At 34.3% G+C, this 23,151-nt stretch overlaps 3 protein-coding genes across 3 annotated transcripts; 2 read left to right on the plus strand and 1 right to left on the minus strand.

Annotated features, from left to right (window-relative positions):
• The first annotated feature begins 321 nt into the window (after positions 1-321).
• On the plus strand, positions 322-3,450 carry LOC130657384 (collagen alpha-1(I) chain-like). The gene is made up of 6 exons (XM_057460367.1): positions 322-501; positions 698-943; positions 1,046-2,395; positions 2,499-2,588; positions 2,697-2,866; positions 2,957-3,450. Exons 1-6 carry the CDS (start codon positions 366-368, stop codon positions 3,116-3,118), a joined length of 2,154 nt encoding a protein of 717 aa, XP_057316350.1. The 5' UTR covers positions 322-365; the 3' UTR covers positions 3,119-3,450.
• Positions 3,451-5,421: 1,971 nt separating this feature from the next.
• LOC130656879 (acid-sensing ion channel 1B-like) lies at positions 5,422-16,471 on the plus strand. Its single transcript, XM_057459821.1, has 7 exons — positions 5,422-5,906; positions 9,029-9,774; positions 10,820-10,967; positions 13,145-13,201; positions 13,613-13,793; positions 14,520-14,611; positions 15,627-16,471. The coding sequence occupies exons 1-7, from the start codon at positions 5,810-5,812 to the stop codon at positions 15,764-15,766; spliced, it is 1,461 nt and encodes a 486-aa protein (XP_057315804.1). The 5' UTR covers positions 5,422-5,809; the 3' UTR covers positions 15,767-16,471.
• Positions 16,472-17,859: 1,388 nt separating this feature from the next.
• LOC130656880 (gremlin-1-like) lies at positions 17,860-19,291 on the minus strand. Its single transcript, XM_057459822.1, has 2 exons — positions 19,171-19,291; positions 17,860-18,506 (listed from the first exon to the last, which is right to left on the minus strand). The coding sequence occupies exon 2, from the start codon at positions 18,480-18,482 to the stop codon at positions 17,994-17,996; it is 489 nt and encodes a 162-aa protein (XP_057315805.1). The 5' UTR covers positions 18,483-18,506; positions 19,171-19,291; the 3' UTR covers positions 17,860-17,993.
• Between the last annotated feature and the right edge of the window lie 3,860 nt (positions 19,292-23,151).

The following is a 23,151-nucleotide window of genomic DNA, read 5'->3' on the forward strand; positions in this document are numbered from 1 at the left end:
AAAAAGACACAGTTGAAACAAATTTAACATCAAACAGCTTTTGCTCAGCTTCCAGTGACTTGCTATCTGGTATACGCATTGTGCTGGTTAAATCAACATGAATATGTTACTGTTATTGGCAATTGTGCCAGTTGTTTTAGTAGCAGGTAAAGTCTTTGATATTGCCTCATCTTTTTCTTCCTTTTTATACTTTCAAAATAGCTTTTGTGGAGGATATTTACACCATTGTGTGTCTAGAGATTCGATATATTTTGTTGTTGGTGTTTGGTATACTTATCAACGTTTAACCTGTTTAAATTTGTATTTTAGGCAACAACTATGGGCCTCAAATTTATCCAAAATCGCACGAGTTCAAGTTGTTCCCAATGGGACCATCATCCTATTACCGATACAATTTCAAATGTTTGAAAATTAACGAAGCAAGTGACAGCCGATTTTCAATGGCAGAATTATGTTGGCCAGTCAACAGAATCGACCCTGGATTTGTCTTCAGCTCAAACGGTTAGTACAAAATAATAATCATGCTGGTCATAACTTTTCGTTATTAAATTTTTCAGTTTGTTCCTCACAAAGACGCTTTAAAGATTTCTTGATCGTTTTAATCGTTTCGAATATTTAACAAAACAGCTCTCTATAGATATCTCTTTGATTCTATATATTTTTTATTTATTTACTTATACATATTTATATACTTCAGGACCACTTTCCACACACCGATGCACAAAAGTGAGTGAAAGTCGAGGAGTCTCACCTTCAAGGGGATGGAACAACAATTACATCTGTGTGCCAAATGACTCCCCATATGTTTTGGCTTGGTCACAAAACGGTCCAATCACCTCATCTTGTCACCATTGCATTTCATTTGCCACAACCAAGACACCACAAGTTTCAGGAGAATGGAGTAATAACTTCCTTTGCATCAGATGCAAAGCCTGCAGAACTGGTACGTAATTATGTTTTCTATTCATTCTAAGAAATCTATACATTTAATCCACATATTATATTTAATATAGTATTATCATTCATAAATGCTTTTGTTCTATAGGACCACGGGGTATCCCAGGACCACAAGGACCACAAGGAGATCAAGGTCAACAAGGCATTCAAGGTGACAAAGGAGATCAAGGCGATCAAGGAGATCAAGGAGATCGTGGTTTTACTGGAGCGCAGGGAGCAAAAGGAGACAAAGGTGACAAAGGTAACAAAGGAGATACTGGTCCGATTGGTCCTCAATGCGCACCTGGAGTGAAAGGAGACAAGGGAGATACTGGTGCAGAAGGTCTACAAGGGTTCAAAGGAGATACTGGGCCACAAGGAGCTAAAGGAGATCAGGGACCACAAGGACAGCAAGGAAGAAGGGGCGCTAAAGGAGATACTGGAAGTACTGGACAAAGTGGTGCTAAAGGAGATCAAGGAGATCAAGGATTTCAAGGAGAAAAAGGAGACAAAGGAGATCGTGGTCTACAAGGACCCCAAGGAAACTCTGGAGCCAATGGCCAAAATGGTGCTAAAGGAGATAAGGGAGAAAGAGGAACAAAAGGAGATACTGGAAGTCAAGGTCCAGCTGGAAGTCCAGGATCTCATGGCAAAGACGGTGCCAATGGTGCCCCAGGTTCACAAGGAGACAAAGGAGATCAAGGAGAAAAGGGAGACAAAGGAGATCGAGGCATGAAAGGTTCGAAAGGAATTCAAGGTTTGACTGGCGAAAAGGGAATACAAGGTCCACAAGGTGAAAAGGGAGCTGATGGAGCACAAGGATTACAAGGACTTGGAGGACCACGAGGGGCAAAAGGTGACAAAGGAGATCAAGGTCAACAAGGTGATGCAGGCTTTACCGGTGCCACCGGTGCTAAAGGAGACAAAGGATTAAGGGGAATAAGGGGGGCAACTGGAGCAACAGGAGCACAAGGCGAAACAGGAAATAAGGGAGACACTGGTGCAACTGGTGCACAAGGAGCTGCTGGAGAAAAAGGTGACAAGGGTGAGACTGGCGCAACTGGAGCACAAGGAAACCAGGGTTTAAAAGGAGATACTGGTCCAAGAGGTCTTACTGGTTCAAGAGGAACAGATGGACAAGATGGGCCAGCAGGTGCTAAAGGCGATAAAGGAGATAAAGGAGACAAAGGACAAACTGGAGCCACAGGTGCTCAAGGAGCTCAAGGAGAAAAAGGAGACACTGGTGCAAAAGGTGATCAAGGACAACAAGGACAACAAGGGGCACAAGGAGTTAAAGGAGATAAAGGGGACACTGGAAGTCAGGGAGTACAAGGAGAAAAGGGAGATACCGGAGCAAGAGGAGCTACTGGTGCACAAGGAGATACAGGAGCTACTGGTGCACAAGGAAATACTGGGCCTAAAGGTGACACTGGAGCACAGGGAGAACAAGGCCAGCAAGGTAATATTTCTAGATAGTTTTAAAAATAAAAAATAACTAATTTTTCTCAGCAATTTCTTTCTTTATTCATTAGTTGTAACATAACTTTTAAATGCTTTTTTAGGACCCCAAGGAAATGAAGGTGCAAAAGGTGATAAAGGAGAACCAGGACCCAGCGGCAGCCCTGGACTTGGAGGCCAAAAAGGAGACAAAGGTAAGACGAAGTTTTAAGATACAGTTTCTAGAATATTGATTGTCTATATCATATTACAAATTTTGTGTCTAAAAAAATATTCAAGAATTGCCTTTCCTTTTATTATAGGAGACAAAGGAGATAAGGGAAATACAGGACTACAAGGCGAAAAAGGAGATCAAGGTTACAATGGTGCAAATGGAGCTAAAGGTGATAAAGGAGACAAAGGTGATAGAGGAAACCAGGGATCACAAGGTATCCAAGGACCTGCTGGAAGCGATGGCCTTAACGGTGCCAAGGTAGTGATTATATCCCATTTCTATGTTTTAGCAAGAATATAATACCCTTTTTAACTTAATGAGTAACTAATTATACAATTAAAATTATAGGGAGACAAAGGAGATAAAGGTGATAAAGGAGACCAAGGAAATACTGGTTACACTGGAGCTAAAGGAGACAAAGGGGACAAAGGTGACGATGGTCCACAAGGAATCCAGGGAGATCAAGGACAACAGGGACCCAAAGGTAAGAAAAATTATTCTAACAAATGACTTTAAGGTGATATTGTAACGCAGATTTCGTAATGAAATATTTGTTTTCGAACAAACATTTCTACTTCACATTGGGCTTATGCAAGTTTGAGAATTGTGTTATCTTTCGTATAGGTGATAATGGTCCTGCCGGAGATACTGTCTCTAATGGAAATTTAGTTTGTAAACTTTTAACAACTTATCAAAAATCGACCTCATGTTATTCTGGCTTCGTAGCCACATGTTGCGGATGTGCTGCAGACGCACAGAAATGGACCATGCACGGAAACAAATGTACCTGTCATGGCTCATACATCAATTATTCGTCAGCATTATGTTGCAAATTTAAAACTCACTAAACACGATTAGCGTTTCTTTTACTTTTATAAACTCTATGTAACATATGCGGACGATAAAGATAACACAATTTTCATTGCTTCAAACAAAAGTGATGAAAAAAATAACCAAAAAGCAGCATGATATTTCTTTTTTCGGACATGCGCACTATGCATGACATAATACACAACAATAAAATCATCCAAGCGCTAAATTTTGTGTTATCTTTTTCGTCTAGGACCTACTGGAGACAAGGGAGATACTGGTGCTACAAGTGCTTTAACTTGTGTTTATAAGGAAGGTGCCAATTCAATTGCTTCTTGTCCATACGGATATTCAGCAACATGTTGTTCTTGTGGTACCGGCTGTAACTCATGGTATATCCTCTATGGCAACATGTGTGTTTGCAAATGTAGCAAAACTGGATTTGCAGCCGCCATTTGCTGTAACATGACTCACTAAAAATTTTCTAATATTCAAAGTTTTAAAAGCATACAGTAAAGAGCTAGTTTTACTTTGAACTCTGAAAAGTCGTTTCTGTTGCATTTTGTTCATAAAAGTGAAAGCGTTTGTTATTCCTTCTACTTTCAAAATAATAACAAAAAAGATATTGTTAAAACAAGGGACGTATAGGTGGATGTGGAGAAGGTTTCTCAAATAATTTTTTACTAGCTATATTTCACACTCTTAATTTTTGTTTGTATATATACATATGCATACTTTTCATTTTCATAATTGTAAATTATATATGGTTAGTGAAGAGTTATTTCGATACGAAATATAAATATATATAAATACATGAATGCAGAATCTCAAAACATAGACTTTTTTATTTGTTTTTGTAAGTTTTCTTTTACATTCACTATATTCACTTTTGGCGCGAAAACTACCTTAACTTTAATTCACACATCTGTTGCCATGCAAACATATCTACGAGACATTAAAAAGTTTAAATTTTTTTAAAATGAGATTTTTTTATATTTAAGGAAAGGTTAGTTCTTTGTTCCTGATAAAAATTACATGATCTTAAGGTCTTAAAAAAATAATAAGCTAACGAACGAATAGGAAAAAAATAATACTGTGAAATTTATGCAAAGGACAAAGCGAAGTTTTCAGAAAATATAGTAATTTTCGTAAAAAAAAATCAAAAATATTTTCGTTTTCTGAAAACATAGAAAGTTTATTTCTTTGAATTAATCAATTAAAAGCCAACGAAGTTAATCAGAGAACAAGAGTAGAAATTTTTTGATAACTTAAAAAGCTTTAAACGGATTAGCATTTTAAACTTTTTAATTAATGGATTCTTTGGTATTTTCTCAAATGCAGATGATGTAAATTTTTCCTGTTTCGTTGAGTAAAGAGTTTAACAAATGGACTTATACCAAAACAATTTTGGCAGACAATGCTGTCTTGCAAAAAATGTTATGTTTATACTGGCTCAACTTCTTCCTCAATCTTTAGAGAAAATTCTTTATAGAAAATTCAACTAATAACATTTTTATATTGCATGAGAATTGTATATCTTTAGTTAAACCATATTTCTTCATTAATTTATGTGAGTTATATTGGAAAATACCCCCCAAAAAAGAACTAAAGAGTGCAGGACTGATTAGGCGAAATTTATCTAGAAATCAGCTTTTGACACACTAAAACCTTGATACAATCTCTTTTGTCAAATACGACAGGTCGTGTCAATATAAATTGATGATTACACTACCTTTTATCTTAAGGGACAGTGATCCCGTGGACTAGTTTAAATATACTTTTTTAAGAACATTTTTTCAATTAGCTAGGAAGTAGATAGGATAACATGGATTCATTAAACTGCAAATTAGTTAATGAAAACCAACTGATTAATCTTATCAAAATGGCACCAATACACAATTTGATTAATCTCATTAAATTTGAATGTTAGTCAAAAGGGATTATATCGGTACGTCATTTAGATGATAGCTTTTGTTAATAGTTTACAAAGAACAACCTCGTGCATAGCTAGATACAAGTCGCGACGAGTAGTTTTACTCTTCTTCGCAGCTGAATCTTTTAAAAGAAAACAAACAAAAAAGAAAGCAAAACCTAACAAGTAAATAAATCAATTAATTGAATAGTTTTTCTTTTAAATAAATTAACATTTGAATATGCTTGATAACCATATCTTTGCTCGTGTATTATCGTGATAAAAATTTTTGAATTCAATAAAAGATTTCATCAAGATATGTAGTGTTGTTACTAAAAAAACAAGCACGGAATTAAAGTCGCATATCCTATGAAGAAGTTGTTGTCGTTGGTTTTATTATCATCATATCAGTTTTACTTGTAAGTTGCTTGTTTACATCCCACTGTTAAGAATCTTAAAGAACACAGATACAAAACATCATGTTGAAGTTTGAAGATCTTGCAAAAGTAACTGTGGACTATATCCATGAAACGAAAGATTCCAATGAAATTAATGGAAATGGAAAAGCAAATAAACGTATGTATGTTGTATGTTATCCTTTATCTTTAGTATAAAAAAAATACTAGACCCAATAATTATTTTTGCCACCGAAACCAATCCCGAAAAACATTATCTTAAAAATTCTTATTTTTGTTCTGAAACCTTTTAGCTGGGTTTCTCAACAAGCATCAATTAGCTTTTGATCATACGCTTACGCATCATCATGTAGGAATCTAAACGTTTCTTTTTAAGCAGAACCAGAGCTTGTACCATTCTTGGGCATCGGTACCTGATTTTTCGCTTCCTTCTTTTCTTAACATTTGCATTTATTGTTCCACTTTTATCACATCATGTTTTTAATTTTAACAGAAAAAATAACTTCAAAACATAAGTTTCCAATAATCCTTCTCATGCCTATTAAACACCATTTACATGGTCCAAAGCATTGACTTTTCATCATATATTTCCTCTCACCTTTCCTTCTCCTTCTTGCTATATGTATATTTTCAATAAGTAAAATTACTCAATGCATTCAAGGTTTGAAGATGGAACGAATGTTTGATTGGAGCGATTGGAATATCATATAATCTCTTTAATAATAGCCGTATTCCGTCTGTCTGTCTCTGCGCAGACCCCCCGCTGAGTTAAAAAATCATGCTACGGAAACACGAATATGAAATGCGATATAATTTTACCCACTTTGTTGCGACGGGTTAATTAAAAGGACGGGCGAACCCGTGGATTTTTCCACGGGCTAACGGCTAGTCTATATTATAATACCCGTATACGTCTGTCTGTCCGTCCGTCTGTCTGTCTGTCACGCAAAATGGTAGCTTAACTGCGCAGGTAGCGAGACGCACGCAACGCGGTATAAAAAGGACGGGCGAACCCGTGGATTTTTCCACGGGCTAACGACTAGTTCCTAATAATTTGCCTAACAACACCTTGACTGTTCGGCCAATATTGAATTTCAGGGTTTGAGTTGTTTAAACTGAATTCCCCTCTCTTTTATTTTGGTCCACGCCACTAAAGTTTACTTAACTTCAGTTATTTTTAATAAACATGGATACTGCTAAAAGTAGAACGTCTTTACACACACAAAAACCTAGGCAATTCTTGAATAACAAACAGAATATGACAAAGCTGCTAGCTATCGTAATGGTACTGCTTTATTGGCAGAAATTTTCGCGAAAGTAATATTTCACGATTCAAAAAAAATACGTGAAATTTTTCTCTTTTTGTTCAGAATTAATTTTCGCGGTTTTTCGAAGTGCAATGGATTTCAACAATTATTTTTGTTGATGATGAAAAATTAAATTTAAAAAAGGAGCTTTTTTAATTTGATCTTTAATACTTTTTAATACTACTTCACGCACTTTTAACTATTGTTATTATATATTTTGCAGTCTACAATTTCCCCGTTTAAAACTGTCAATAGAATCACAATTAAACGAAAGTTATTTTCGCAAAGCTGCGAAATTTTCTTCACGCGAATATTTCTGACAATAAAATAATTGTCATAGATATTTATTTTTGCGCTATTTGTCGATTTTGGCCAAATTCGTGAAGTTTTTTACCGCGAAATGTTATATAAGAACTTATTTTTTAAATGAATGCCCTGGAAAATATCAATAAATGCCGTTCAGAGCAATTTTATTCACACATAAAAAAGAAAATCTAACGCTGTTCTATACATAATCTATGATATATAACATTATTACGTCATTTGTGAAAGTTCATACCTGCAAGAATTTTAACAGCACTTTACATTATCACCATCATTTCATCATTACAATCATCTACAAATTCCCCCAAAATGAATTTTCTTTCCACTCGTAAAATATCTATCCGCGTATGTAAAAAGTTTTCCTGTGCATATTCTCGAACCAAGCACTGGGTTGCAAAAAATTTTAAAAAAATAACTTTTAGGTGTTTTTACGTCCGCTCTGAATCCTCTAGTGCTTCAAAACATTTAAAGGCTGTTTTCCACTTCAAGAAGATTTCCCGCGGAACGGAACGGACAGGAACAAAAATAATTCTGAGCATGCGTACTTCAAAGGTTGGAGAATTTTCCTATCCGTTTAGTTTTGGGGAAAGTAGAATCGAGTTTAACTTTTTCTTTGCGTTCTGTGACAGGTAGAAAATTAGTTAGCCAATCAGATTATTTTATTTTTTATCACTTGAATTGCTCAAGAGTGTTTGCGTTCTGTATTAAAATGTGCGTAGTATTAATATGATAAGTCGTCCACACATTATTCCTGACTATGTAGAAGATAAGACACTCAAAAAGGTAGAAGCAACCGGGGAGAGCAGAGGAGGAGAGAGCAACCGCCCCTGCAATAATTTGCACAATCACAAGATTTTATGATACATAATTTGTTTTTTTTTTACATCATCTTAACTCTAAGTTTGCAAAAGACATGGTAGCGTCAAAGGGAGACACTAAGACTTCTCCCGAAAGGATTTTAATTCCTACAGGGATGTTACCTACATCTTTTCTTATAAGCAATGAGAGGCGCAAAAACTTTAAAAGATAGCCAGAAAATCTAGCATAATCTTTCTTACCACCTGGAAATCGAAGTAGTAAAGATGGGAAAAATTACGCTGGGTCGCAAACAAATTTTTTCTAGTCAGAATACTAACCGCGCTTTTTGATTGGTTACTTCTAAACATTATTAAACCTACGCTTCGATTTAGAATGGCGCACTAGCCTGACAGAACAATAAAACATGTAAATAAGCAACGGTTTAGCCTGTAAAAGATGGAAAGTTAAGCAACATTGAGTTCAATTTTTTGTTCTTATAAAAGAGTGATAACGAGATCAAAGATAAAAAGATCGATGTAATTTTTCTATGTTAAATTTTAACACGATTGTTAAATTTTGGGAGTTATTTCTACTTATAATTGATTAACATTTCAGTATTTGGTTCTCAACGAACCGACTATTTTTATTACCCTATTTGACGTTAGTCACTCTCATAGATACAAAAGTAACGCCAGCATTTTCTCGTTGCAGAGTAAAAGGGTAGTTTTAATTTTCAATATTAGTTTATCTGTTGCACAATGCGATGGTAAAAATACGACACAATACCGGAACGATGTGTTATTATCTTCTGTGAAAGGTTAGACGTAACAAACCTCTAATACTAATTTTTTAGGCTTCAGTCTTTTGGCAAGGGAGAAAACTCCAAAAGAATTACGCCGCGCTGAAATACGAGACCATGTGAATGACATGATATCCAATTCATCGTTCCATGGAGTATCATATATATTTGATAAAAAGTTCCCCGTTCGAAGAACTCTCTGGTTTCTCGTAACACTGGCAGCGTTCTGCTACTCGATAGAGAAAGTATATGAAAGCACCGTAGAATTTCTACAATACCCTTTTAATACAGCATACATGAAGAAATACGTAGATGAATTAGATTTTCCTGCTGTATCTTTTTGTAATCGTAATGACATGAAGCTTAGTGTGCTCAATGGCACAACACTTGATAAAGCCATTCTTTTCGGTGAGGAATTACTCGATACTGTGAGCGATAAAGAATATGAGAACATTACAACATCATCCCAGCATGACATAAAGGATATGTTATTGGAATGCAATTTTAATGGTGTTGAATGCTCGCCTAGCAATTTCACTACCTTTAAATGGAAACAAGGAGATAAATGTTATACATTCAATTCTGCTCTCTCTTCTTCGGAGGTTTTGCGTGTTACAGGACCTGGTGTAAAAAAAGGATTGTCATTTACGGTAAACATTCAGCATTATGATTATTACAGGGACGGACGTGAGGGTGGTATCCATTTAATTTTACATGGATCACAAGAAACACCAGTAAAGATGACTGGTCAAATGATCTCTCCTGGTTACACAAGTTATATACAAGTGGAGAAGAAAAAGGTAAGTAAAAGGTACGTTTTACATTAAGCGATCAGTAAGGATGACTGGTCAAATGATCTGATGGCCTTGTGGTAGAGCGTTCGCCTCCAGGGAAGAAGGTATTGGGTTCAAACCCCGACCGAGTCATGGCAGAGACAATGAAAGTGTCAATCGATTCTTTCTGCTTAACGTTCAGCATGAGAATAAGATTGATATCTTAGACGTTGTCTAGTTCAGCGGTTGTTGTGCTTGTACGCCTTCCGTAGCTCCAATGGAGCTTTAAATGTACTAGAACCCCCTTCGCAAGACCTTATTGACAACAGTTCCTATAAAAACTGAAGAGGCTATCCTGAGTAAATAATAGTAATAATAATGATTTATAAAAGGGATGAAGGTCTTTAGTTGAATGGAATCGAGAGCAATCTCTTTTGGTAATAGTTTACAGATAGGAGGGTTCAACATTGAGAAAGGTTGAGTAAGTTTTGTCAGTCAGCCATTTTAAAAAAACTTTCGTCATTGATTGATCTTAGTAGATTTTAGGATTTAGAAATGTATAATTTTTTTCTCTGGTTTAAAAGGTTTTTTCTGGCTGCCACAAAATATTTTTTGTTCGCCTCTCCTTTAAGTCATCACTACTTTTTTTGCATTAGAACTTTCTACTTTTCATATACAGAAGTAGTTTAAAATTAGCGTTTAAAAGGGCCTGGGTAAGAAAAAATGTTAAGAAAGGGAGAGACAAATTAGCGTAGGAGTTTTGAGAAGATTTTCAAAGATACGCTATGAGGAAGTTGGGATAGAAAGTAGTTGGATCATATTCTTCTTAAATTTGTTCTTAATTCTAAACCCATTTTGTCACGCATTGCCGGATTTTTTTCCATGTACTGGCTAACACAAGACAAAATAAATTATATTTATTGACAAAGAGAAATTCCTTTCCGTCTGTGAGCAAAAAGTGGTATCTGCGAGCAGGGAGGAGAAAATCCCCCTAGATTTAGGCTTATGACTGGTTTCTTAAGAGTGGAATTTAAATCCCCAGCGGTTTTAAAGCTGTAGTTAATTTTTTTAGATTCTCAACTTAAAGGCCCCATATAAGACTAATTGTGGATCACTTCCTTTGAAATATTTCAAGGTATACTCAAAGCATACATGCTGGTTGGAACAGCTGACAAATCATGTGGAAAAAATTTGTCACTGTAAAGACTTCTTTATGCCAGGTATGTACTTCATAACCAAGAAACATGCTCCCAAACGACTAATTTAACACCCTCCATCGTAGCAGCATTCTTGCTTAATAAGCACCATGACAATTCCCTTAAATTTTATTATGTTTTCTTTTTTAAATATTGAAGACTCTTTTACCTATTTTTTATATTTTTAGGCCACATTTTTTATCTCTTTAATAATAGCCGTATTCCGTCTGTCTGTTTGTGCTCGAGAAAAAAGTCATTTCACGGAAACACGAAATGCGATATATCAACCTCGTCCCCAGGACTATTTCCTTCTCAACAGCGCTGTGCTTTCTGATAGTTCTGATAGCCACGGTAAAAGGTGCTGGGGTCGAACTTGGTGATATATAAAGGATGGGCGAACCCGTGAATTTTTCCACGTGCCACCGACTAGTCTATATTAGGTCTATATTATAATACCCGTGTACGCCTGTCTGTCTGGCATGCAAAATAGTACCGCAAGTAGCGAGACGCAAGCATTGCATATAAAAAGAACAGGCAATCCCGTAAATTTTTCCACGTGCCACCGACTAGACTTATATATTCTTTTACATAATCCCTGTAAAACAAAGTCTGCTGCTGTTGGATTTTCTATGATGACAAAACAAGGAATCCTCCGCTTAAGAATACAGTTGAACTCATGTAATTCGAACTCCTATAATTCGAATAATCATATAAATCGAACGAATTCTCCGGTCCCGTCCGAGTTTACTCTAAAATCCTTATAAGAAAACTCCTATAATTCGAACTCATGTAATTCGAAAAAAAATCATGTAAATCGAACAGTTTTCTTGGTCTCGTGAGCAAATTTTGATCATGTAATTCCAATTTTGAAAATTTTCGTCCGTTCAAAGTTCTAAAACTCAAATTTTTCAACAATCGCACGTTTCAATGAAATTCGAACTTTTCCAATAATCGAACTTTCTCGTGAAATTCGAACATAGAAGATTGATTAATAGGAGACAGAGCTAAATCATGGGCTTTTATGAGAAAAATTGAAATTAAAAATTTGTAACACTTGTTTTACATGAAAATAGCAACTTATTTTTCAAACACTACGCGTCGTTTTACTCCATAGGATGTTACAACATTGATAATTAATAACGCCGTAAACCCATTTCCCCACCAAAATTCGGCCGAAAAAAGTCAAACTCCTATAATTCGAAACTCATGTAATTCGAACAAATTTTGAATCCCCTTGATGATTCGAATTACATAAGTTCAACTGTAGTTTCAAAGTTAAAGTTAAATAAAGGCTGAGCGTAATTTAAATCTGTCAAGATATGTTTGATTGTGTGGTGTTGTTTTGTTGTTGTGGCTCATTAAGTTGATGAATGAGCGATTCAATTTTGCTTCTGTATAGAATGTATTTATAATTTGTATTTATAAAAGATATTTATCACCCCATAAAGAGATATGATGATCTGAAATCAGTTTGTTGAAAAGTAATGACTAATTACATGTTTTTTTGGTGTCAATTAATATTCTAAGTTAACTTTAGGACAGTCAAACATTTTTTGATACAACGTTCCGACTACTACCATGTTGACTCATCTAAAATCATTGGTCAATAGGTGGTCGGGAAAAAAATGGGACATGTTTTCTTTTCAAATATCCTCATTAGCTTACAATTTTAAGTCTTTGTGCTTTTAATGTAAAATATATGATGACGTCAGCCTTTAGCTCCCGGCTTTTTAGAGCCCCAAAAAAGCCCGGCCCTGTAGGGATTAAATTTAGTTTCGTAAATTAAAAAGATTAACTCTTCAGGAATGGAAAAATTCTCTTGCGTTGTATTTTTGTCTAATTTTATTGTTTTGTCGCATAATCATTATAGGTAGGCGATGCGACCATATCTCTATGGTGTGACCTTCTCCTAGGTGTGACAAATAAGCTTTTTCATGGGAAAAATTCTTGTCTTTGGGGACTTTAATTAAGTGTTTATAATCTCGTGATTGGCAATTTTGAGAATTAGTACCTCTAGATTGTCGGCATTGTATAAAAGTTCACTAAAATCGGTATAACGTATCAGTTTTAACAATGGGATTGGAAGGAAATAATATTGTTCTATTTAAAACCATTTAAAAAATTAAAGGGCACCTACTGATTGATTTATTTTTTTTCTGATATTTGTTAGTAAATATATACTTTTTCATTGTCACATGAAGGTAACATTCCTGTATGCAACGCCACTGTACTAAACTCTTGCGTCTGGGGAGAATGGGGTAGGTACATTTATTTTTGAAGTACTTTGTTATCTGTCAGTGAATCCATGTAATGTATTTAGATAGGAGACTTATCTAAATTTTATTTTACTCTTTATAAAAAAGAGTATAGAAAATTTTTAAAACTTAGGTCCTCTGAAAGTACAAGAATCTGACTAACATTTGAAGCATTTTCTAACTTCGTAGTTGGCTGTATAGGAAAGCAATCATTTATCCATTCTTCCATTTATTTATTTATTTATTCATTCTGTCCTAAAAGGGGCCAATTTTCAAGCCTATAAAATTTTCAGCAAAAAAAAAATCAGACAGTTTTGCAGCATAATCTAAGGAAGCACTAACCCTTTTTCGACCCCAGAGCTCTTTGAGATAAACAAGAGCGAATGTCACTAATCTTCTGCTTTTATTTTTTAGCGAACTTTACGAGGGACCGTTTAGATGAGTGTCCTTTGCCTTGCGAAATTGATTCATATTCATACACCACATCAAGAAGTTTGTTTCCATCCAACTTGCGTGCAATGCATTTTTCGAGAATTTTGAAAAATCTTTCTCACATGCAGGGTGTTCCTAACGTTGATACAAAACAGTTTATTCGGTATGTTTAACATAGAATCTTTTCGTTTTTCAAACTTTACGCTATTTTTTAATAATTTCCCGCCAAAAAACAGGACCTGCAACAATAACTCATATAAATATAGAAAAGAATTATAAAAAGAATTAGCAAAGAGCATAAATATTGTGAATGAGGCGCGTAGTTTTTGTTTTCGAATTTTTGCAAGAATAAATTTTTATTTCAGTTTGTTTTAAAGAACCTTTTTTTTGCTTACTGCGATTTTATTTTATTTTATAAATTCGAATTAGGTAGGAAGACCTAAACATTTAAAGTGTTTAAATTTTTTTTATTGTTTTCTTATCGTTTTTTAAGAATCTTATAAAATTGTTCTTATAAAACAAAAGGCTTGTACTCTGCCTTGCTCGCGTCTTACTCTAACACAGCCTCGTTCTCAGGGCTTTTGTCTCTCATCGGCGCTGCGCTTATTGATAGGTCTGACGTCTCGCCGTCTAATATGCAAAAAGAGACAACAGGTCATGAGATTGCGGTTGACTTTAACACTAATTTACTCGGTATGCAAAAACGCAGTCTTCAACCACTATTTGGTATGGGCTTTTTTGGGTCCAAACTTGGTCAATGTCTAATATCAAGTGACGCCAAACCGTGATACTGTATAAATTGAAGTATAAAGTATAAATATGGCTAAGAACTTTTTTTTCTCGTGTTGTGTATATGTTGGTTGTATAAGAAACTGCGAATATATTTTAGAGACAACATTCTTCGTATAGTTGTTTATTATGACGATTTATCATTCGCGTTACTGGAACAGAAACCAAGTTACGATATGTTCGAGTTTCTCGGTAAGTGTGTCTAGAATCGAGCCGCTGTTGAGCGTTGTGGCAGAGCGTTTGCTTTCAGTAAGGAAGGTCGTGGTCAATTTTAGACCGAGGCTTTGCTAACCGAATTCAAGAGTTTTTACATCTTAATATGTGTAAATTTAGCTTGGTATACATTTATTGTGCTTATGTTAAAACACACTGCGCATGTGTAGAAGCCTCTTTTGCATGTGTATCGGCCAATCACATATAATTCGCTAGCACAGCCGTTATAATAAAGAGAAAATACTGTAAAAAATGATGGTAAACCAGTTACTTACTTTTTTTACAAAATAACTTACAAAATACATTTGTTTTTTTGAAATATCATACTGTCCAAAACAAAACGACATAATTTGTTTTACATTTTTAAAATTTTTGAGTCTAAATGTCTACCCCAAAAAGCATTAATTTCAATAACAACCGCCGTCATTATCGAACAAAAGTCAACCTGGTTCGTATATATTGTTGATTTGTGACATCCCACGGTGTTATATTGGTAGGCGCTCTCCGTACTCTGTTCAACATGACCACGCTGCAGCTTTATTCTGCCCGCACAGTAAATAATTTGCTGATGGCCGAACCTGTTGATTTTACCACGGGCTAACGGCAAGTCTGTACTGAGCCTTACTTATCCAATCATAGAGGCGGCCGTGGTACCTCTTTGACCTAAAAACCTCGAAAACAATTGTTTATACACCCTTTAATAAACAATTTAACCCTATTCGTACTAGACTTTCTGAAGCTGTTTTGGACCCTCCCTCCACCCCTCTAGGGTTAAGGGTTATATTAAGGGTTAAATTAGCAATTAGCAATTAAATAATTACATATATATAATTATAAATTATCAACATTGTATAATTATTCTTTACGTATTTTCACGAGAAAAACTATTGTGAATTAAAAGAAATAAAGCTAAACTTTTTATCAATCTTTGATTTTTTTTGCAATACGTTTGTACCAAAATTTATGTGGTAATTACAGTTCTTTTACAATTTAGGTGATATTGGCGGACAAGTTGGATTATTTGTCGGTGCCGGTGTAATGTCATATTTCGAACTGATTGATTGCTTCTGTCTTGTTATACACACATATTTTTTCTTCGATAAGAAGAAAAAAACAGAAAAAGATAAGGTGTAAATAAAAATAATGATAACAAACAAATAAAAGCGAACAAAGAAATAATTAATTAACATGAAGTCATTAAAGCAGCACGCTTTTTTAATAAGCATCATACATTTTTGTTTTGTCTCGATTTGACTTAACTTACGATTGTTCCTTGAGAGTGGCTTTTCGTAGTTATCCTAATTGTTAAAGTAAAGTGCTTTCAAACAATAATATCAAGGGGTGACTCACAATTCGGAAGGTGTGCTGAATGTCGGCGTTTAGATCTCATCCCCTACCTTCCTACTTTAAGCGTACAAATCAAAAATTACAACAAAGTATGGTCAATCGTTGAAAACACAATGCGTGTAAAAAACACAAATCAGTCTTCCAGCTACCCTCGTCCCCAGAGTTTTTGTCTTTTTAATATGAGAGATGACTGCGCCGTCTTCTCTCATAAAAAACTTAAGAAAACCCTAATAAAATATATTCTACTGTCAAAAAAATCAACATTTTGCGGTCCAAAATACTTAAATGTCGAAAGATTCGGGTTGACATTTAGCCTGGATTTTTCGATTCATGAGTCGCTCCTAATGGAGACATCAAGCGCAATAAAAACAAGATGAAAACAAGATTGTTAGGTTTATTATCTTTTTTATTTATATCTGTAGCTAATAACTTTTTTTAGAGAATGTAATAACGCAAATATTTTTAATTTTTTTATTAAATTTTCTATTTTAACCTGGCTTGTTGCTTATTCTTACTTCAAACTCAAGCCTGCTAAAATTGTTTCCAGCCAGGTTCCCATCGTATCAGACTCGTCGTCGTCGTCGCGTCTATCAACAGACATCTGTACGGCGTTGTGTGGCTTCTCCGACGTTATGTATTTTGAAGCAAACAACAAATGTATATTTGTAACGAATGTAAAAATCTTTATAGACCTTGTAGTTTTATAAATACATATTTGGGAGAACTCTGCCTCGTCTTTGTGTTTTTGTTTTTAAAAACGAAAACATTTTTTTTTCAGAACACATTCCGTGTTGCATTTTATGTCCAATTTGATCATGGAGGAAAGGAATCTTTGATAGGCAAGTTGAAACAACTGAATTATCCTTAGGTAGATATATAGGAAATTTTGATGTTTCGCTTAGATTCAATGCAGAGAAATGTGAGTTGACATTCGAAAGAGATAAACTACTATAAACTACTATAAACTACTATAAACTACTATAAATTACTATAAACTACTATAATCATTTTCAGTAAACGCCATCTCAAATAAAAACACCGCCTTAAACTTTGGAATTCGTAATAAACAACGCCCTAAACAGGGAACGCTTAAACTTCATACCACTTTTCAGAGAATTACTTGATTAAAATTTATATTGTTTAAAGTTTGAGCCCTAACCATACCTGTTTATAATGTTTGTTTTCAAGCTCCCGCTAAAAACAAGTTAATTTCATATAAAGCTTGAAAATGTTGACTAAGAATTTGTATATAGTTTTGAAAGATTTTCGCCGGTTCTTAAGCTTTTAAACTTTACAACTCCATTAATTACGCATGAAATCATGAGCAGCGAAGTTTTGTAATTACCGACTTTACTGACACATATAACACGTTTTGGACATTTTCAGTATTTAGTTACTGTAATTATTATTAATAACAACGATGACATGTTTTAGAACTAGTTGACGATGTTAAAACTTCACATAATTAGGCGAAAATTCGGGAGGTAAGCGTCAAGCAAACACAACTCAATTTCACATTTATAATTTGACAACAGTACAAAAAGTTGATTTGGGAATGAACGGCCTTCTCAAAGAGGTAAAAAGTTAACAAACGGCCCGAATGTTTAATGGGTTTGAATGGACTTACACCATTGAAGGAAGTATACATGCTATTTACTGTGTAGAAAAATAAAAATAAAAACAAAAAGAAAGCAAAAAAAGAAGGATTTTAACAACAAAATGAAATATAATGTCATGAAGTAATACAATATGAAAGATTGCGCATAAAAAGGAAAAAAAGACCGCTAATTCCAAATAATTTCTGTGTTTATTTGAAAAGTATTGGAAATGACAATCAATAACACTGTTTTTGTGTGTCAAATCATAAACACGACAGCTCCGTAAGAAGGTTATTAAATCCAATTTGAAAATGATATGAACTAATACTGTACACATATATAACAATTCAACTTGTAAACAAGCGACTATTTCATTTCATTTTGTTTATAGTCCATTTCATGATTACTATTCTACATCATTTCAACGTGCACGTGTTCGACTTGCATCGACAAGAATAGATCAATTTCACCTTCTTTACTTTATGTTTGCGTCTCCGGTTCGGACATTTCAAAACCACAGCTATTTTTTGATACGATTTCGGCACGCATTGCCGGCAGTTTTGAAACACGTTGTGTACATCATTGCTTCGTTGTGATTTGTACGGAATATAATAGGAATTGCATTCCCCAGTGCAAATTTTGTTCGGAATAGTTACGGGTATACAACCGCGTTTTCGGATGGTATGGTTGAATTCCTGCGTCTCACACGAGTCTTTTGACCGTTTCATATTGTGATTGAAAAACACGAAATAGGAGTTGGCCAAGTTTGCAGTCTCTTGTGTGACTTCTTTTAAATCTTTGACTTCGTTTAACTTTGGTCTGGCAAATATACGTACTTGCGGACGATTATGGACGCCAACCATGATGGAAACCACAAAAATCAAGTGATGGAACAATAAATGCATTGTGAATGATTTTTCAAGACGCAGCTAAATAGGCATCGAAAAAATAGATCAAACATGATTTAGATAAACTATACGATAAGTTGTATTAAACCAAGAAAAAAGGGGATCAATTTTTGACACAATTTTAAAAACTTTGGACCAAAAGTTGCTAAAACTGAAATCTAACTATATACCTGCTAAATTGCCTAAATTTTCCTTCTCGTTAGTAATTAAAAAAGATGTTATTAGATCTTGTGTTTACATGTTTTTCTTACGCTCAAAATACCGTTGATCTTGGCGTCAACTCTAACGAAATGCTTGATGCGTTTACGTCTGAATATAAGTAGATGATACATTTAATCTAGACTCTTGAAAATATAAATAAACATTTTTTAACTGTATAAAACACAAAATAGCATTACTCTTAACATCTAAGAAGAAGGTTTCTTCACAATGCGATGAACTTGACAAACTATTGCTTAAGAGAAATAAGCATTCGAATTTTTTTTAAAAAGCCAGCATTTAGCAATCTTATGTTGCTATCAGGAAGAAAGAAAAACATTCCTCTAAAGTTGCTACTGTAAAGAAAAAGTGCGTTTAAACATAACTAACCTTTTTGCTTTGATGTTGTTATCAAATGTCTCAAGGACCTTTGTTAAAGTTGACTATTATAGTGCAACAATGAAGAAAAACGTATGTATTGTCTTACCCTTTAGATATTAAAGCAATCTTCCTTTTGTGCTAATGAACTTGCAAAAAATAATCTTTCAAAGTTCAACAGCATTTGGTTTATGAGAAAGAAGAACTTTAGGATTTAAACAGTTTAAAACTCCTCTTTATATATATATATATATACTTGTAAAAATGATAATAATCTTGGAAAACAAATTCTTTTGATCTTCGAAATCATACAATTTATGTTATGTTTTATCACTACTTCTCCCGTAGTGATTGTTTGTTTTTATTGTTGTTGTTTGCAAACTCATACATGTTTTCTCAGTCGTTTTTTCTTTCTTTCTTTATCGCAACTATTGTAGTCTATTTTTCGCAATCAATGGTAAAAAAAGATATGAGAAAAATTCTTTTTCCGAGAGAAAAAGTAATTCTATTGCGAAACCTATTATCTCGTACTTCGATGTCTATGTTTTTCTTACATAAAGGAGCTGATAGGTGTAAAGTTTAACGGGCACTATTCGAGTGAAGAAATCTTTGAAGGAGATAAGGAAAGGGAAGATAAAAAGAACATTTTAATTGTATTGCTGGATATCTTTCGTAAAAGAGTGATTCCAAAAAAAAGATGACATCGCCTTTTCCTGATTTTCTGATTACCTAAAGATATGTATGGCTAGGCTGCAAAATTCTGCAGACATCTTTAATGCATGCTTTTTTAGCTCTTTGAAATATCAAATGTGAATATTTCAATTCGGGGGTAGAAAAACAAGTTTTAAGAGATATTCTTAGAAGCTTTTAAGCAAGCTATGTCAATTGAATATGTATTCTTGCTTCTTAGTAATTTTGAGTTAATAAAGATACAGTCAAAGCCAAAATCGTGCAAGTAGTTTTTACTAATAATTTCTACTCCTTAATAGCACACTGAAAGAGCTAAAAATCATATATGGTTAAGTGACGACTGGACAAAAGAATAATTGCAAAAATGGAATCCCATCCATGTAAATGTAGCATGCAGGCTATGTTGATCAATGGTAAGAAAAGTTCTCCACCACAAAGCTGCGTGACATAAACGCTGTTTGCACAGAATAGAAATTTTATCATTTTTAAATTGCACTTTGCTTTAAAGCTTAATTTCCACTGAGCGACTCTTCCTGAGGTCCTCTCAAGGTTAACACCAAAGTTCTAATTGTTAAGGTTCTTTTCAAATACTAATTTGGTAGGAACGTTAAGATGATAAAGCAAATGTAAAATTGAATGTCATAAATATTTGAATTTGCAAAAAAGCAGAGAGTTAAGGAGTGTGCCTAACGCGTGTATTTCAACTGAAACTCTAATGCATTAAGATATTGGGATTCTTAACACCACAAAATTAGTCCAATGAGAACCAAGCTAAACTATCTTCCCCAAGAGGGTATCATTTTTCAATCTTTAAAAATATAACAAACAAGTCGCGCTAACCTTTTTGAGAGTAATATCATGTGTCACCCCCTGTAGTTATAAAGAATATAAAAATGATATTGTCAGCTTGAGTTCTATGGTTCTAAGTAACAGTGTTAAACTAAAAAAAAACAAGATAAGGGTAGTCACACAATATCAAGATTTCTACATACATGCGAATGCATACAAAGAAAAGATATTCAACATGTTATATGCACCCATATTTTTTTCATCTTAAAGAAGCAGGAACGATTTTTTAAATGACTCATTCATTTTTATCAGTTATTTGTTATCTTTATTTTATCACGAAAACTAGTTAATACAACCTAATAAAACAAACAAATAAACAACCAAACAAAAAATCATGCAGATTTTAACAGAAATTTACAAATACATGCACCTTCCTCAAAAAACCGAACAAACAAATAAACAAACAAACAAACAAGCAAACAAAAAAACAAACAAACGAAAAAACAAACAAACGAAAATAAAATATAAAGATTAATAAAACAAATTTAATTTGTGACTTGAATTTTTTACTCTGCATTCACTACATTGGAACAGGATTATTTTTACAGATGAATAAAAAGAAAAAGGGGAACACCGAGTTGTGATTGGCATGTCTGATAATTTATTGTACATTTTCCTCGGTAGCATTATGCTAATGCAGCCTTCTGCACGACGAGGCGCTGGGAAATTTTTACACAGCCACGCAGAACTTTTTTCGCGATCTATCGGATTTGTCTTGACAAGACTTACTTTTCTCATGCCATTAGTGTTTAAGTTCTATTCTCTAAAAGTTGCCAAATAATTAACTTCTGTCTGTCTGGATGGCATATTCTTCCCTTCTTTGTCGTAAATGAGCAAGATTTTGCAACATAAATTTTGACTTTCACAAGTAACCTCAAAGTGTAGTTTGATATTATCAAAGATTAAAAATAGACCGTTTTTGTGAAGTCAAATTTGGCGTTTGGAGTAATAATAAGAAGAACGAACATTTTCGTGCGTTCGGTTTACGAAGTTTTGAGTTAGTCTTTCGTTGATGCTTTACCAAAGAGTCATCATTATTAATTCTTCTCGTGAAAAAAAATACGCTGGGATAAAAACTGAAAAAAAATTGTCTGGATGATAGATTTTTTATTACTATTATTTTTATAGATCTATATTAGTCCACAGAGGTGTTTGTTTAGTCATTCGGTCATAACACAAGTAATAATTTCCCAGTAAACATACTTCTGTCTTAGTTTTCAAAAATTTACTTTTTACTCTTTGACAATTTTACATAAAGGTAAAAACATTTTCGAAAATAGTAGCCACATTCCTGGACATAAATATTTTTGCAAATGACCGATTTTGTCTACCCTCCTTCCAAGCAGGGCGAGGGGGGCGAATTGTATTTTTGTGTTACCTCTCGCTATCGCAGAAGAACATCAAATATGGCCAATACTCTGCACCTAGCATTTTTTGTAGTTTACTTGTGTAGACCAGGTAAAAAATATCTTTATCATAAAGGAAGCAATTGAGACGAAGGACGATAAAAGTTGAAAAACCCGGCGAGAAGAAATATTTATAACGTAGAACATAAGGGTCTGCTCTTGGCTTGAGTTTTGAACTCTTCTCCGAGCACTAAAAAGTAAATTAAAAATTTCGACCAAGTGCTGATACTGAAAAAGCATTGAAACACTAATGCTGTGGTATTCTCAGAGAAAGAGGTGGTGCAGCCTGCTCCCAAGCAATACAGGGACAAACGGCCATCGTGGCTATTGGACCTGTAGGTAGCATTGGCAAATACCATTTCGGTCAGGTGATTACCTGTCTTGGGAGCGGTAAAATACCCTTGAGGAACCGGGTTAAAGAGACACCCGTGTCTTATGATTTTATAATTTTTAATACGAGAGTAAAGCTTTATATTGCATTTAAATTGTCGGAAAGGATCATAGAATAGATTCTCAGTCTGATCTTCACCGTTGGCATAAATCAACTTGTCATGATTTCTGCTAATTGAAAAAGAGAAACGATTCCTGCTCAGAGGGATTACTACTTTAAATCGTCCGGGCGAGATTAAAAAATCTACTCTAATCTATCATTAAGACATGTATATACAACTGCAGGTGTTTTATTCTCTAATACTAACCTATCTTTTTGTGCAACAATATTTTTTGCCTTCTTTTCTCGCAAAACTAAAAATAGTCCTGAGAACAAGGTTGCTCCGGCAGGCATCAGTTCCTGTAAACCATGTCATTTAGCGCAATCAGTTGTTTTCATAATGGTGTCATTACCACGACGGAAGATGAGTTTGCTGATGTCCACGCGTGGAGAAGGTTTTTTGTTTTTCTTTGAACAAAACAGAAATTTAAACAGAGTTGATGATGTTTTCTGGGCATAAAACTGTTATGTGTAGTGGTAAAGAGGTTGAAGTCAATGAAAATTGCTCATTTTCTGTGTTTTTTGGAAACAGGGAGGGATGAGGGTAAAGTTTAAAAAAATATGTCAGTTGTCACTTTTTCTTGAAGGCATCACACACATTTCAACTATGACTCGTCCAGTATTGAAGGTTTTATAAGTATCGACTTCGCTTTAC

This window comes from Hydractinia symbiolongicarpus, chromosome 9 (genome assembly GCF_029227915.1).
Source record: "Hydractinia symbiolongicarpus strain clone_291-10 chromosome 9, HSymV2.1, whole genome shotgun sequence".
Classification (NCBI taxonomy): domain Eukaryota; kingdom Metazoa; phylum Cnidaria; class Hydrozoa; order Anthoathecata; family Hydractiniidae; genus Hydractinia; species Hydractinia symbiolongicarpus.